A 16,844-nucleotide genomic window follows, 5' to 3' on the forward strand; every position below is an offset into this window, starting at 1 on the left:
TCCCTCCTTGAAAGCAAGACTGTTTTACATGAGTTTTTTGATATCACCAGTGTTTAGCATGGTCCTTGATATACAGAAAGTCTTTAACTAATGCTTTTTTTCATTCATTTATGAGGGTTAATGATATAATGATAAGAAAATTACAAAATGATATATGAATAAGAGTTGTTTTTATAATCTCTACTCATACTCATGGAGGAGATGAAAATCTGAGCTATTGCAGTGGCTACTTGGAATGGATGGATAGATGTTTCCCTCTGTTTCTAACTCACTTTCTGTCTCCTTTTATATGTCTCTACATGCAAAAGTATATTGAAAATACTTGTGATAATGCATCTGCAATACATTTCAAAATTTCCTTATTCTATTCTTTACTATAAAACCAATAGCAAGTAGTTCCCCATATATAGAATAGCAAGCCTGGGGACAGAACTCTATGGAAATCTTGAATTGTGAATAATAAATCCTAGAATGTGTGCTTCTGTTAATTTATTACTCCCCAATATAGTGAAGTCTTGTAGCTTTTGAACTGATATCAGATGAATTTTCTATTAAGATTCCTAAATGGTAACTGGGTGGAATGAAATGACAAATTGAGAGCAGATGTCTTCTCATCTTGCAAATGGTCAGAAGTCTCCTTATACCTTAACATCAATACCAGGGACAATAATAACAGTGGATATTTTCATAGCTTTTTTGTAGGCTTTTGCAAGGCAATGGGGTTAAGTGGCTTGCACAAGATTACACAGCTGGGTAATTATTAAATATCTGAGGCTGAAATTGAACTCAGGTCCTCCTGACTCCAGGGCTGGTGCTCTATCCTCTATGCCACCTAGCCACCCCTATTTTCATAGCTTTTTAATGGTTTGAGACATGTTGGCCATACATTCATTGGAAGAGAGAGAGAGAGACATTTTTATACTTACTTTATAGAAGAGAAACTGGCTCATAGCTGAAGTGCATTGCCATGTCCCAAGGAGTGATCTGAAGCAGGATTCAAATCCAGGACTTGCTGACTGTTTGTAGCTTGCTACATACTGTGCCATGCTGACTTTCTTATACATGATAGCTACTAGGGACACAAACCTTATGTGAACACTGTTCAGTTCAATAAGCATTTGTTTGGCATCTATCATATGCAAGGCACTGAGATAGTACTAAGATACAAAGGATATGATGCAGACTTAGGTTTTGAAAAGCTAATGGGGGGGTCGCTGGGTGGCGCAGTGGATAGAGCACCCACCCTGGAGTCAAGAGTCCCTGAGTTCAAATCCGGCCTTAAACACTTAATAACTACCTAGCTGTGTGGCCTTGGGCAAGCCACTTGACCCCATTGCCTTGCAAAAACCTAAAAAAAAAGCTAATGGGGGTGAGTATGTGGGAGGGGATTGTTGGGGGGATCAATGTACTCAGATATCCACTATATTAAGAAGAACATGATAAGTACAATAACCTAGGCAATATCAAATCATATGAGCAATATCCTTTCCATTTTGGAATTCTAGCTGCATTAGGAATAAGTAGCAAAACACAATCCAAGAAATATATTAAAAGAAACTGACACACAAACCAATATTAAGCCTTATTAAATGGCTGATTTCTTCTGAATTATGCATGCTGACTATGTTTACGTCTATTCAACTGACTTTGGATAATTGGATTCCAATTCTTATATACAACTTCTCTTTTTCATGATCTAATGAGAGGGGAAAAGTTTTGGTAGCTACAGAAATGTAGGTTAACAATATTTTATCTTCAAAATCTTGTTGAAATTCTCAGCAAAGTCTCATTAATATTTTATTTCAAAATTGACCTTATTTTTGGTTCCTTTCAGAATCATGCTCAGGATAAGAAAAACACTATCATTCTGTCCTTCCAAAATAAAATTTCATTGGAAAAACTTGTTTTCATCATATTGATTGTATGGAGCAAGGTTTCCTTTTGTATCTTCTGTTTCATGAACAATAGAAAGACATAGAATGAAAGCAAGTAAATTTATGGGCAGGCCAAGTTATGAAGTTCATTAAGTATTTTAAAAAACCTAGAAGTCCTGTCTTGTATTCTCTATGAAAAGTTTTATATCCTCAGTGCCCACAGTGCCTGGCACATAACAGATACATTTTGTTTATTAAGTGATACCAATTGCTTATTGACCATTTAATTTGGGGGTATTTGGGGGTGGTGGTGGTGGTGATGAAGAAGGCAGACCTCACCTCCACCATGATTTCTCTTCTCGACAGTATGAAAGGAATATTTAGTGACTCATCTTCAAGTGTTTATTTTTAAGTATTTGAAGAACTTTTATGTAGAAGAGAGCTTAGCCTTGTTTTGTTTGGCCCCAAAGGGAAGAAACAGAAACAATGGAAGGAAATTCCAAATAGATAAATTCGGTTTAATGTCAGGAAATACTTCTTAACAATTAGAGCTGTCTCAAAGGGGGAATAGACTGTCTTAGAAGGTAAAGAGTCCATCATTGTTCAAGAAAAGGCTGGATGATTAGGAATCAAGAATATTCTTAAGAAGATTCTTGTCTGGGTATGGACAAATGAGTCTTGTGATCTCTGAGGTCTCTGTCATCCCTGACACTTAAGAGATTCTGTGATTCTGGAGATGCCATGAGAAGATAGCTACAATGACAGTGTTTTGATACCTGTGAATTAATCCAACTATTCAAGAAAAAGTTCAGAATGACCTCAGAAAAGTTGTGAAACAGTTTATACACTATATACCCTTTAACTCCAATAATCATATCACTGGGCATCTCTCTTTAAATGTTTCTAACTAGAAGGGACCTTATACTGTCATCTAGTTCAAATCCTAGTCTGATAGTGGGAAGTTGGGACAGGGAAAGGGATAGATAACTTTCTAAAAGCCACACAGGTAACAGATGAGAGGCCAGATTAAATTCCATGTCATTGGACTTAATCCAATTCTCTTTTCACTAAGTAGGTTAAAAACCAAAGCAGTACACTCAGAAAGAGTGGACCCACATACAGCAGCAAATTTTTAGGTAAAGATCACTGGAAACAAAGGGGATAGATGGGGGAATCGCTGAACAAATTGTGGTAAGTGAAGGTTCTTAGGTATTATTGGGAAATAAGAATTGCTCATTGGTAAAGATTTAGAGAAACATGGAATGATGGGTAAGAAGTGGTGTGAATGAAATAAGCAGAACCAGGAGATTGATGAACTCAGTGAATGAACAATGTAAATTAAAAGAATACTAAGTGGAGACCAAATTCCACAGTATTTTTATAGGGTTTTTTTTTACAAGGCAGTGGGGTAAAGTGGCTTGCCCAAGGCCACACAGCTGGGTAATTATTAAGTGTCTGAGACCGGATTTGAACTCAGGTACTTCCTAACTTCAGGGCCGGTGCTCTACACACTGCGCCACCTAGCCACCCCCAGTATTTTTTTTTTTGAAGTAACCAGTAACAACTGATTAGAACAGATAATGGAGCATACTTCTTCCGGGGTGGGGGATGGGGGAGAGAGAGACAGAAGGCTGGGTTAGTGAGGTAGATCTACTTGTCACAGTCTCTGCATCACCATCTCTATTGTTTAGGTAATTAAAAGGGAAGGTTCCATGGGAGGCGGCAAGGGGTGTTTAACGTTGAGGGGAGACATGTTTCTAGAAATTTCTATGACAGAAAAGCAGACGTAAGAGATGAGTTATTATTATTCTTTTTGAAATTGCCATTCCTGATTCTGTATTGACTTGACCCAGTGAAGAGTTCAAGAAGGAGACTTTCTTCTGCTTCGCACCCCCCCCCCGCCTCACTTAAAATGGAGGTGTCCAAAAGAACTTCTAGCTTTGGAGAGCCTCAGACCAGAGAATGAGCAACCATGGCCTCTCAGCAGGAGGCTGTTTTGTTGGAGGCAGTGGAGCAACTACAGGCGGGGTTGTTTTGGCTCCCGCATCCAAAAAACGTGTTGAAATATATGAAAAGGCTTAATGATCTACCAATGTCGATGGATATTCTGGTAGAGACTGGCATCGGCAGGACTGTAAATAGCCTATGCAAATATGAAGAAGTGGGTGCCATGGCTCGGAATATAGTGGGACGATGGAGAAATCTAGTCTCTGATGATGGAGAATTTGACTCCGATTCTGATCTGGACTTACGTTTGGCGGAATCGGACTTCGAGAGTAGTCACTCCAGGAAGCGGCCCCACAATGTTTGGTCCAAGGAAGACGATTTTCAGAAAACTTGGAAATCTTCATCTAGCCAACCATGGAGCCCCAATTTAAGAGAGAAAAAACACCTGAAGCTCAGTGAGCTAGAGACAGACCTCAGAGATGGTGAGAGGAGAGAAGAAAGACAAAAAGATCATCAAATTTTACCATTGGATCGTCTGGACAGTGGCCAAGTTCAATCACAGTCTTCCACCAGCCTTCAACAAACCAACGCAAGCTATTCCAGCCTCCATGAAGGAAGAGATCAGAAATCTGGTAAAAGCCCAGGCCTCCACATTCAAGACAACATTAAAGATAAAATAAAGTCCACACAAAAGAGTCAATTAGGTGTACCTTCCCAGGTTACACCGTGGTCTTTTAAGGCTAATGGGGAATGCCAATTATTATATCAGAAAGAAAACTATCAACTAGACTTTCAAGGACAAAGGAAAAATTTTCCTTTAAGCAAAGAAAAATTACCCAATGTTGCTTTCAGAGGGATGTGCCAGAGCCCACCCTGGGGGACTGACATAAGGGAGAAACAGAACAGTGCTACTATGAGAGACTCAAAAGATAACTGTAATGTCAAAGATTATTCTTCTCCCTTGGACTTGTCTTTTGTAAGACCCGTTACAAAAACAAAACAGCAGGATCCTCCAACATCCAAACTGGAAAAATCCCAATTAAGCCAGGACTTGTATGGAGGAAAATGGTTAAAAGACAAGGAAGTGTCTAACAATGTAGAGACCCAGGAGGAGAAATACAAAGCCCCAAACTCCCAAAAAAGCGAATGCTTCCTTCCAGAATCTGTAAGGCCAGAATCAAATGCTAAAGATGAACATCCCATCACATCTTATGGTTCTAATTTCAACTATGCCTGGCAGCCACAAAGTCAAAAGAATATAACAATTCCAATTGTAGTTCAGGAAAACCAAGGTCACATTAAAGAGAATAGTGCCAAAACTGATTGTAAAGGCCCAGATTCAGTTGAAAATCTGCAAGAGACATATAATGTCAATCCAGAGAAACAACAATCTGAAGCCATGTTGGACAAACTGAAAAATACTTCCACTCCTGCTACATCATGCTTAGGAGGTATTGCCTTGCATACAGGACAAGCAAGTTGTCAAAATCCATCTCTTGAAACACGATTTCCCTTGAAACCAAAGAAAAAAATAGCTACTCCCTACCATGAGGAAGAAGGATTTACAGGACAAAGATTGAATTCAAAGATGAAAGTTTATTCAGGACCCAAATATGTTTTCCAACCAAAATTATTATCGCTTTACCAGCAATGTATCAGGGTACTCAATAGGAATCTGGACTCCATCCATGATATTGGAAGTATACCCTATACTGTATTGGAACCAGTACTGGAGAAGTGTACACCTAAACAACTGCAAAGAATTGAGGAATACAATCATATATTAGTTAAGGATACCAACAAGTTATGGAAAATTCATTGTAATCGAGATTTTGGCAGGGAAATGCCAAAACCATCTGAGTCCTGGAGGGAGCTATACCATCGGCTTAAGGAAGCCCGAGAGAAGCGAATGTTACTTTTGAGAGAGAATATACGATTATATTATTCCAAAAGACCCAGTGTCCCTCAAACGATGGCCTCTGTCAATTCTACAGCTAAACCTCCCCAGGGTATTAGAAAAAGGCAGGAAAAAAATGGCACTGACAGAGCAACCATTCTTGAAATGATTAATAACAAGGCTGTCCAATACCCCCCATCTATCCCCTACAGTAATAGCTGTGGATATTCATCTTCTGATACTAGTGCTAGCAATATTCCCTCAACATCATCAACTAATAGCACTAATTCTTGTGATGCTAGGAAAACCTCTGGGAAAAAAATTGCCCCAATGATGGCCAAAACTATCAAAGCATTCAAAAATAGATACAACCGCTGATAGGCTCTTTCTGTAAAGTGAGAATGGGGTGAAGTGTGATAGTTTTTATTTTGGTGGGGGGGAGCATTTGTGAAACTAATAAAACCTAGAATCTTTTCCTCCATAGAGATTGGTATTGTCAAATCAAGTGTCTTGAACTTGCTCATGGATTGGCACTTTTTTTTTTTTTTAGGTTTAGACCCTATTGACTATATCTAGCTCCTGCCATCTTAACTGAGAAACTTAGCTATTTTAGGAAATAGATGAAAGCTTGAGCTTCTGGAAGATTATAATTTTTATTCAACCATGTGACCTGACCTCTTTGTAAGCTATAACATCTATTGTAAGTAAAAAATATTGCCCTGGTTTGTAAAATACTACCCCCCAAAAAAGAAAATTAGAGTTCATGGAAGATTATAACCGATAGATTAGGAAAATCCCATAAATAATCAGGATTTTCTCAAAGCATTCGACAGTTTTTAATACAAGCCACATTAACAAAATAGAGTGTTATGATGATAATTAACTTAGGTAGAATCAAAACTGATTAATTGTCTGGGTACAAAACAAAGTCATTTTGGTGTTAACTTTGATGAAAGTTTCTTCTTGAGTGTTCCAGAAATCTGTCCTTGAGTCTGTGTTTTTAAACATTTTTCATCACCTTAGATAAAGTCATAGATTGCATCTTTATGCAATTTTCATTGATCTGGAAAGGACAGATAATATATCCAATGGCAGAATCAGGAGCTAAAGAGATCCTGACAGATTAGATTATTGGAATAGATCTAATGAGATAAAATTTAATAAGAATGAATAATAAATTTCAAAGTATTAATTTAGCTTAATAATTCATAAATAGCATATTTATAATATATGATATTCATATGTAGTATCTATAAAATAAAACTTGTTTATTATATATAGATATTAAAACCTCAAAAGGACATGCAATCTTAGGCTATTTTAAAAGAAGTCTAGTGTCCAGGATTAGGGAGGTATTAGATCCACTGCCAACTGCCTTGGTCATCCACTATTTTGGTTATTGTGGTGACACAATTTCAGTTCACTGAGAAGTTAGAGGGTTCTCAGAGGATACCAAAAAATTGTATAGTGATTAGAGTGGGAAGATCCATGACCATATAGAGGTAGTGGGTTCCCCCTCACAAAATATCTTCTAGTAGAGGTTAAATAATCTCTTATTCCAGAGGGAATTCTTACAGGTTCAGGAAAAATGAGCATTCTTTTCATTCTGACACTGATTCTGTGACCATAAGAAACTAAAAACCCTACAATATGATATGCAGAAAGGTAAAGAAAATTGGTTTGCTGCTCAAAATGTTAAGTCTTGGGGGCAGCTAGATGGTATAGTGGAGAGAGCACCAGCCCTGGAGTCAGGAGGACCTGAGGTCAAATCTGACCTCAGATGCTTAATAGTTACCTGCCTGTGTGACCTTGAGCAAGTCAATTAACCTCAATGCCTTGCAAAAAAGGTAAACCAAAATATCAAGTCTTAGAAAACTGAGCATATATATATATATATATATATATATATGCATATATATATATATATATATGTATAACTTTTAGTGTCAGCAGGAGGCAGGAATTTCTATTATTGCTTTTGAGAAACCAGAAGAATTCCTTTTTCAAGGCCGCACAAGCTACTTAAGTTTCAGAGGCATGTTTTACCCTTTCATCTCAATTCTCCACTACCACTAAGTCCCCTATACAGAAATGGTTTTCAAAATACTATATTGTTTTAGCTCAAAGAAATCTTTCGCTTTCCCTGACTACCATGAGACCAGGATCAAATAGAAAAAAAATTCTTGGTTTTCTAGGTGCCTTTGAAAGACAATGTTAAGTATTGTGCTTCAGAATCCCTTCTGTAACTTATACATTTCTTTTTTTTCATTCAAATAAAGTCCAAATGATAGAATCAAGTACTTTTATTTATGGTTTTATATTTTATTTTGGAAATATGAAGTCCATGTCATAAATTCATTGCAGTTACTACTTAGGTGTCTAGCTTTGTTCTTCAATTGTTTGGACTTTTGCTTTTGCCATATGAAATCCTCTATTACTTAGTCTAGATCTCGTAATTTATAAAGACATCCTTGAGAGTAGATGAAATCCTTGGAGATATTCCCAATAGTGAATTGGGAAAGATCTTTAAGCCTCCAGCCTTTCAGTTATTGAGTATGTTGATGGCTTTCACATTTTTTCCAGGTGCAGTTAACAACTTTGATTTTCTCCTCAAGGCATTAAAAAAAGAACAATGCTCATGGGGTAATTCCTTTATTATCTTGGCTGTAGACTTATTTCGCAGACTAACCAACTGGAAATATTTATGTTGACTCAGGTACATTACTTTCACCTTGTTCTTTTGGCTAACTTATCTCAGAGGACATATTCAACCCTATAGAAATCTTTCAGAATAAGCAGAGAAATTGTTCTAAATTATTTTGGAAATGTTATCACTTTGGAATTCCAACCATATTAATAAAGAAATTTCTACCTTTTATCCTTTTCTCAGCAGAGATGTAGCTGGTAATCCCAGCACTTGAAGCTTTCATGTGAGTAGGGGTCCGTGTGTGTGTGTGTGTGTGTGTGTGTGTAGGGGAACAGAATCATGCCCCCTAAGTTGGATACTGGCCTCACTATCCCACTCTAGGGTTGGCTTTGATCTTCAGACATTGTATAAAGCAGTAGCAATGCAGTGATAAAGGATGCTTAGCTATCACTAGAATGAATCTGTGATATGGTCAGTTCAGTGAAAAAAATTTCTAGCACATTGACATCATATAACAAAATAACAAGTGGACTGAAGTTTTCCTTTTCTGTTTACTGACTTGGTGATGAGGATACTATAGAGAGGATTACTACTCTCGTATATTTTAGAGTAGATGACCTGTGAGGACCTTTGAAACTCAAGGCCTGATATTCTTGAGCATTCTAGAGCAGAGGTTCTTAAATTGTGTTGTATCATGGAACCATTTGACATCTTAGTGAAGCATGTGAACTCTCCTAGCTCAATTCCCACACTAGTTGTCTTTCCCTCTGACGATGACTCTGTCTTGAGATTAGTTTGATGATTGGAGGAGGCTTACCTGGAATCATATCATTACAAGTCCAAGTCATACTGTTTACTTCTCTCCCCTCTCATTCCCCATGCCACCAGCATTCCATGCTTTCTTTCTAGGTGCCTCACTTTCCCCTTCCCCATCCTTTCTACCTACCTTTGTTGCTTTCCCCAATTAGACTGTAAACTCATAGAGAATAGGGAGTATTTTATTTTAGAATCTCTACCATCAGAACAATGTCCGGTACTTAGAATGCAGTAACTACTTAAAAATGTTCTTTCTGGGGCAGCTAGATAGCACAATGGATGGAGCACCAGCCCTGGCGTCAGGATGACCTGAGTTCTAATGTGACCATGGGCAAGTCACTTATCCCATAGCCTTGCCAAAAAAAGAGCGACCTGTTCTTTGTATATATGTATTATCCATTTATACATTAATCTGTTTCTTATGATCTGTCTGTCTCTCTCCTATTCTTTTCTGTTTTACAATAATAGAATAAACTCAGTGTTTTCCTCTGTCAAATAGTTTTAGAATTCAATTACAATTTAGCATGTTGGCTATACCTCTTAGTTTTGTGCCTTTGCAGACTTGATAAGGACACCATTATACCTTGAATAACATTGTCTACAATTATAATCGAAGGAAATGTTAAACTTCACTTCACAAGGCAGTGAAAATGTCAACTTAATTGTTTGCCCATCTACATTCACAGACCCCCCTGAAAGATTTGGAACCCTGGTTATATATACACATCTTGTGAAAATTCTAGAAGAGCATATTATTAAAGAAATGGTTAGTGAACAGCTGGAAAAGGAAGTAGTGATTACAAAAAACCAATGTGGCTTCATTTCTAGGACATATCATACTACCCGAAGCTTATGTCCTTTTACACTAGGCTTACTAAACTAGTCAATCAAGCATACATTATAGTTATAGGTTGCCTATATTTTAGTCAAGTGTGTTGGTATCCTTTAGATAAAGTGTCTCATGCTATCTTTGTGAAAAATATATATGGGCTAGATATATGGGCTAGAAAAAAGAATAATTAGATTAAACTGGAAATGCTTGAATGTGGAATCAAAACAGTTCAGGTGTGTTACTATGTAAATTGGGATGGAGATCTTCAGGGGTCCATCCTCAGTGATCTGTACTAGGTCCTGTGGTGTTTAACATCTTTAACCAATGAGTAGGATAAATATGAAACTACCACTCTTTATCAAACCGGCAGATGATCTAAAGCCAACCTGCAAAATTTTAGTTACGTTCTAAATGTAACTAAACGGGCCAGAACATTGGGCTGAAGCTAGTATGATGAAATTCAGCAGGGATAAATAAATGTCCTATTCTTGGATTCAAAAAAGCAATATGGCAAGTATAAAATGGAGAGGGAAGGCATTTTTACACAGTTTACCTGAGTAAGATCTGAGGATTTAGTGGACAGAAAACAGTTTTCTATGAGAGAACAGAGCAATTTGGTAAGCACGGCAAATAAGTTTTCCAGTTAGGTCATTGATCTTTCTGTGTTTCATGCTTTCATTATTATTTTTATCTGTCTCTTCAGGAGGTCTGCTCTGAACATGTTCTAGGTAATTTTGATGATCTTTCAACTGAAAGGGCAGGCAGGTAGGCAATCCCATTTTGGAAAATTAGTCCGAATTTGAAGGGTTTCTGCCCACCCCCAAATCCTCAAGGCTTTTGGTGATCAACTTCAGTTCAACCTCACTAATAAATATATCTGCTAGCTCCATCTTTTGACATTATGGGCTATTTCCTCCTAAATATCCTTTTGTTCCTTCACTTCTATGACACTGCGCTCTCTTAGTTTCCTAATATCTCTTTTATTTACTCTCTGTCTCATTTGTTGGTTCTTAATCCTCTTCTTGCTTCTTGGATGGGGACGACCCTAAAGGATCTGTTCTTCCCCTCTTCAATCACTTTTTCCCTTGGCCATCTTATCCATTACCATGACTTTCAATTATGATTTCTATGTCATATGGATAATTCCTAAATCTCTGTCTCAATACCCACATTCTTCTCAGATATTCAGTTTTATATTTCTCTGGTTGGATGGAGATCTCAGTACCACAGGTGCATCTGTCTGAACTTGGACTCCTATTCTTCCAATATAATGGGTCCTTTCTGTAGGGATCTTTAATTCTGTTGCTTGTATCATCATCTTTCTAGTCATTCATTACTGGTTTCATCTTTGCCTCTTCCCTCTCCTTTACTCTACACATCTGATAAAGTCCTGGTGTTTCTTGACCCCTCCTCTCAACTCTTATGACACAACCCTTATTTAGCTCTCCACACATAAAATATTTTATCAGCTTTCTAATTGGTCTTTCTGCCTTTGGTTAATATCCCCCTATGTTGCCTTCATATATCTGCCTTCCTTGCATGAGTTCTCAAGAATCTTTTCAGTTCTTCCTGTATTAAAAAATCTTCAGTCAATCCCTATTATCTTTCAAATAAGGCATTATGCCAAATCTTTTTGGCATTTAAGGTCCTCCAACCTTATCAGAGATTACTTCTTTCCTGAACTGCTTTCTCTGGCATATTTTTTATTCTGATTAAATTGGACTACCCTCCATTCTCATTCTCTCCTCTTCATGCCTCTGACTAGGCTTTTCTCTATGCATTGAATGGATCTTTCCCCTGATTCCCACCTCCATCTTTAACTGCCCCTCCATTCCTTAAAGGCTCATCACCTTCACAAAGCCTTCTTCAATTTCTCTGCCTCCATGCCTTTCCCATCTCAGAAAGGTGCTCAGTTTCTCCTACTATTTTGCTTAGCCCTGTTCCATGTTTCAAAGTTATGTGTACAAGTAACTCCCTAAAATTAGATGTAGTGTCCTTGAGAGTAGGGCTTGCATTTTATATCCCCTTGTAACCCCAGAGCACTGGGCACAGTGGCTGTCCTTCCATCATAGTGGCTAAACAAATGTTTAATTAATGAATGCTGGAAAAAAAATCGAACACCTGTGGGTAGGAGGGATTGTAGAGGCAAACTTTGTAGAGAAAATATTTTTCCCAGTGACTGTGCTGTTGAGTGGTTAATTTCTGTAAGTTCAATCTTGGCTCTGTTCTTTTTCTACCACAACTAATTAAATTTTAATGCAAATAATAGCTTTACTTCTCTGCTCTGCCCCTGAGAGCACACAGTTTAATGACACTGAATACTCAGTGTTCCCTGGTAAAAGATCATCTTAATGCTTGTTTGAGCTAATGCAGTTTGTGGTTCAAACGGAATTCTCTTTGGATGAGTTTCTTCCATTTGGGGGAACTTAGCTTCTCTCTTAACTGGCAGTCCTTCTACACATTGACTTCAATCAACCCCTTCTCTTTAGATCAAAACAAGTCTGTCGTAGTTCATTTACACCATATCTTTGAGCAAATGTGTCCATTTCCTAAGGTAGTTAATTATGTGTGACCTTGGGTAAGGCCCTTACCTTCTCTGAGCCTCATTTTCCTCTTCTATAAAATGAGGTGACTGGACTTGATAATACTGCCAATCCTCTTTCAACTCTGTCAAATTTCCAGTTATGAGGTTCTGTGTTAGCTTGTTTGTCTAGGTTAGTAATACATGTTATTTGAAATAATTGTACCATCCTATAATTCAAGGGACCTTCATTCTACTCCTACCTCTGCTACTTGGGTATCTAGGTGGCACAGTGGATAGAGAGCACTGGCCTTAGAGTCAGAAGGATGGGAGTTCTTATCTCGCAATAGCAGTGTGACCTTGGTCAAGTCACTTAACCCTGATTGCCTCTCATCCAGGGCCACCTCCAGTCTTCCTGATTCCTATCTGGCTACTGGACCCAGATGGCTCTGGAGGAGAAAGTGAGGCTGGTGACTTAGCACAGCCCCCCCATTCAAATCCAATTCATGTGCATCACCTCCCTGATGTCATGGTCTTCTTGAAGGACAACCTCTGAAACTGCTTTACTGTATTATTTGAGGGAAATTAAATTAAAGTTGAAAAATTGAGTAAGACTTTTGGAAAGAGAGGCAGAGAAAGAGAGAGAGAAAGTACTGGGGGGCGGCTAGGTGGCAGTGTTGATAAAGCACAGGCCCTGGAGTCAGGAGTACCTTGGTTCAAATCTGGTCTCAGACACTTAATAATTACCTAGCCATGTGGCCTTGGGCAAGCCACTTAACCTCATTGCCTTGCAAAAAAGAAAGAAAGAAAGTACCCAATCACTCAAATGGAATAGTATACAAATGGTATAAATTGGTGTCCCCTGAGTCAGTATATTTAGGGTTTCATGACTGTAAAATGGATAAGGTATGTTTTCTATGTAACCCAAAACAACAAGGCAAATAAATAAAAAGAAAATCTAGTCAAATCAGTTATTTGAGTTCAGGTTGAACAAATTGGTTGATTGAATTTTAAGATTTTTACCAATGTTTTTTGTTATATGTGCCTACAGTCCTAGGTATTTTATGGGGTATTTTTGTGGAAGAAGTCATATCTTATTGTTCATGCTTAGAAATAATACAAATAGTAATAATATTGATAAAGATAATAAACCCCTGTCATCTGTGCTGTGAAGAAGGGAGGGGGCAACAACAAAGTAGACAATGACAGCCAGATTGACATACAGTGGAGACTTTGTGTGTCGTAAAACCATTATGGTAGGTTTAAAGGCATGCCAGGAACCATGAAATGGATTTAGAGGATGTAACTGAAAGAAGTATATCTCTGGATTGAAGAGCATGAAATGGCTAAAATCAAGTGTGGAATAAAAAGGCTAGCCAAAGGAAATATACATATGAAGTCAGTGGATAATACACTAACAGAAACATCAGTCAAATATCTGAGTCATATGAATTTATTTGTGGATTGAAAAAGTATTAAGTAGTTACTATGTGCAAAATCCTATACCAAGTGCTGAGAATACAATAGAAATGGAGATAGTCCCTTCTCTCAAGAAGCTTATATTCTAATCTAGGGGGATGGTACATATAAGAGATTTCAGCAGTATATTAGGCAGAAAGGTCCAGTGGAAAGGAATTTAACTGGTGCAGAGCTAAGATGGAGCTAAACGTTTCAAACATTCCCCTTCAAACAATTTTAAAGAAATACCTTGAATCAAATTTTGGAGTGGCAAAGACAACAAAAGGTTGGCTTCAGAAAACTTTCTTGTCTAAGAAAATTTCAGAAGTTAGTAGGAAAAGCCTATTTGATATAGATGAACACCTATCCAGAGTCCACATACCTGAGGGCAGCAATAGCAGCCATAGTAGCAGTTTTAGGAACTCAATATAGAAACAGTAAAGGAATCAGACAACTTATAAGATTAGAGAGATATGATTTAAGTTTCATCAAACTATTTAAAAGTCACGATCAAAAAAAGAGCCTGGACATCATATTTCAAGAAAGTATCAAGGAATACTACTGGTATCTTAGATACAAAGATTAAAATAGAAATTGAATCCATTGATCACCTCCTCAAAGAGATCCCAAAATGGAAACTCCCAGGAATATTATTGCCCTATTCCAGAGCAACTAGGTCAAAGAGAAAATACTTAAAGCATGTATATGTATATATATATGTATATGTATATGTATATGTATATGTATATGTATATGTATATGTATATGTATATGTATGTGTATGTGTATGTGTATGTGTATGTGTATGTGTATGTGTATATGTATATGTATGTGTATATGTATATGTATATGTATATGAATATGAATGTGAATGGGTATGGGTATGGGTATGGGTATGGGTATGTGTGTATACATATATGTGTGTATGTATATACATACTCAGTTGTGTATAGAAAATATATATTATATATAATATATTTATCTATATCTATCTATCTATCTATCTATCTATATACACTCACTCAGTTGTGTATAGAAATGTAACTTATCCAATAAGAAAACAGGAGATAGACAGGATAAGAGAAGGGGAAGAGGATGATAAAAAGGAAAGGTGGATTGAGGGAGGCAGTAATTAGAAGCAAAAGTAGTTTTTGAGGAGAGATAGGATATAAAGAGATAGAAGAATGGAATGGGATGGAGGGAAATACCCAGTAATCATGACTGAATGTGAATGGGATGATGTCATCTATAATACAGAAGCAGATAGTAGCATGGATTAGAAACCAGAATACAATAATATGTTGTTTATGAGACACACCTGAAACAGAAAGACACACATAGAATTAAAATAAAGGACTGGAGCAGAACTATACTTCAGCTGAAGTAAAAAAAGGCAGGGAAAGCAATCATGATCTCAGACAAAGCAAAAACAAAAATAGCTCTAATTAAAGAGATAATTTGGGAAACTACTTTTTGCTAAAATGTTTAGACAATGAAGTAATACCAGAAGATTTTACAGCAGAGTTCTCTGATAAAGGTCTCATTTCTCAAATATATGCGGACCTTAGTGAAATTTGTAAAAATAAGAACCATTCCCCAATTGACAAAGTCAAAGGATATGGACAGGTAGGTTTCAGAAGAAGAAATCAAAGATATCTATAGTCATATGAAAAAATGCTCTAACTCGCTACTGATTAGAGAAATGAAAATTAAAACAACTCTGAGGTAACATACCCTATCAGAAATGACAAATACTGGAGGCAGGGGGTGGTGGTAGAAGGGAGAACAATCTGGAATTGTGAAACTCTGCATGCCCTTTGATCTAGCAATACCACTACTAGATCTGTATACCAAAGAGATCAAGAAAAGTAAAAAGAACCTCTATGTTCAAAAATATTTATAACAGTTATTTTTGTGGTAGCAAAAAAAATGGGAATTGAAAGGATGCTAATCAATTGGGGAATGACTGAATAAGTTGTGGTACATGATTTTGATGGAGTACTATTGTGCTGTGAGAAATGACAAGGATAGTGATATCAGAAAATCATGGCAAGACATATATGAATGGATGCAAAATAAAGTGAAAAAAACTGGGAGATGTTTCTGCACAGTAGCAGCAATGTTTTAATGATGATCAACTGGTAAAGACTTGGCTACTTTGAACAATGCAATGATTCAAAACAATTCCAAAGCAAGCATAATGAAAAAAATGCTAGAGAGAGAACTGAAGAACTCTGAGTATGAATTGAAGTATAATTTTTCTCACTTTATTTTTTCTTGCTTTTTTGGAAATTTGGCTAATATAGAAATATGTCTTACATAGTTTCACATGTAGAATTGATATGGCATTGCCTTCTCAATGAGTGTGAGAAGAGGTAGTAGGGAAAGAGAGAATCTGCAACTCAAAATTTAAGAAGAAAATAACATTTAAGATAAATAAATAACAAACTGAAGGGTTTTAAAAAAGAAAGATTCAGTGGTCTTTGGGGTATATATTTTGTAAATTTTTTATTTATTTAAGGCAATGGGGTTAAGTGACTTGCCCACACTTGCACAGCTAGGCAAATATTAACTGGCTGAAGTGCATTTGAAATCAAGGTCCTCCTGATTTCAGGGCTAGTGCTCTATCTACCATGCCACCTAGTTGCCCCTGTCTTTAGGATATATTAACAAATCAGATGATTAAAGTATATTCTCTAATGCCATTTTCATTGGTAAACTATTTGTATTTCTGAGATGCACTATTTGATAGTGCTAAAGACGTTGGTGGTAAGAATTTTCCTTTCTGGTTCTTCAGTAGTTAGAACTGAGAAGGTATACCTCTTTATACAAGGACCAGTTCCCCAGATGAT

At 37.0% G+C, this 16,844-nt stretch overlaps 2 protein-coding genes across 6 annotated transcripts in view; both read left to right on the forward strand.

Moving 5' to 3' along the window:
• LOC141498075 (ragulator complex protein LAMTOR1-like) overlaps positions 1 to 16,844 on the forward strand; it is a 135,377-nt gene that overhangs the window by 91,784 nt on the left and 26,749 nt on the right. The window lies entirely within an intron of this gene.
• On the forward strand, positions 3,736 to 6,226 carry LOC141502157 (elongin-A-like). The gene has a single exon (XM_074206749.1). It carries the CDS (start codon positions 3,847 to 3,849, stop codon positions 6,094 to 6,096), a length of 2,250 nt encoding a protein of 749 aa, XP_074062850.1. The 5' UTR covers positions 3,736 to 3,846; the 3' UTR covers positions 6,097 to 6,226.

This window comes from Macrotis lagotis, chromosome X (genome assembly GCF_037893015.1).
Source record: "Macrotis lagotis isolate mMagLag1 chromosome X, bilby.v1.9.chrom.fasta, whole genome shotgun sequence".
Classification (NCBI taxonomy): Eukaryota; Metazoa; Chordata; class Mammalia; order Peramelemorphia; family Peramelidae; genus Macrotis; species Macrotis lagotis.

Coding starts and splice junctions, on each gene's coding strand:
- LOC141502157 (XM_074206749.1), top strand. CDS start 3,847: ATGGCCTCTCAGCAGGAGGCTGTTTTGTTGGAGGCAGTGGAGCAACTA.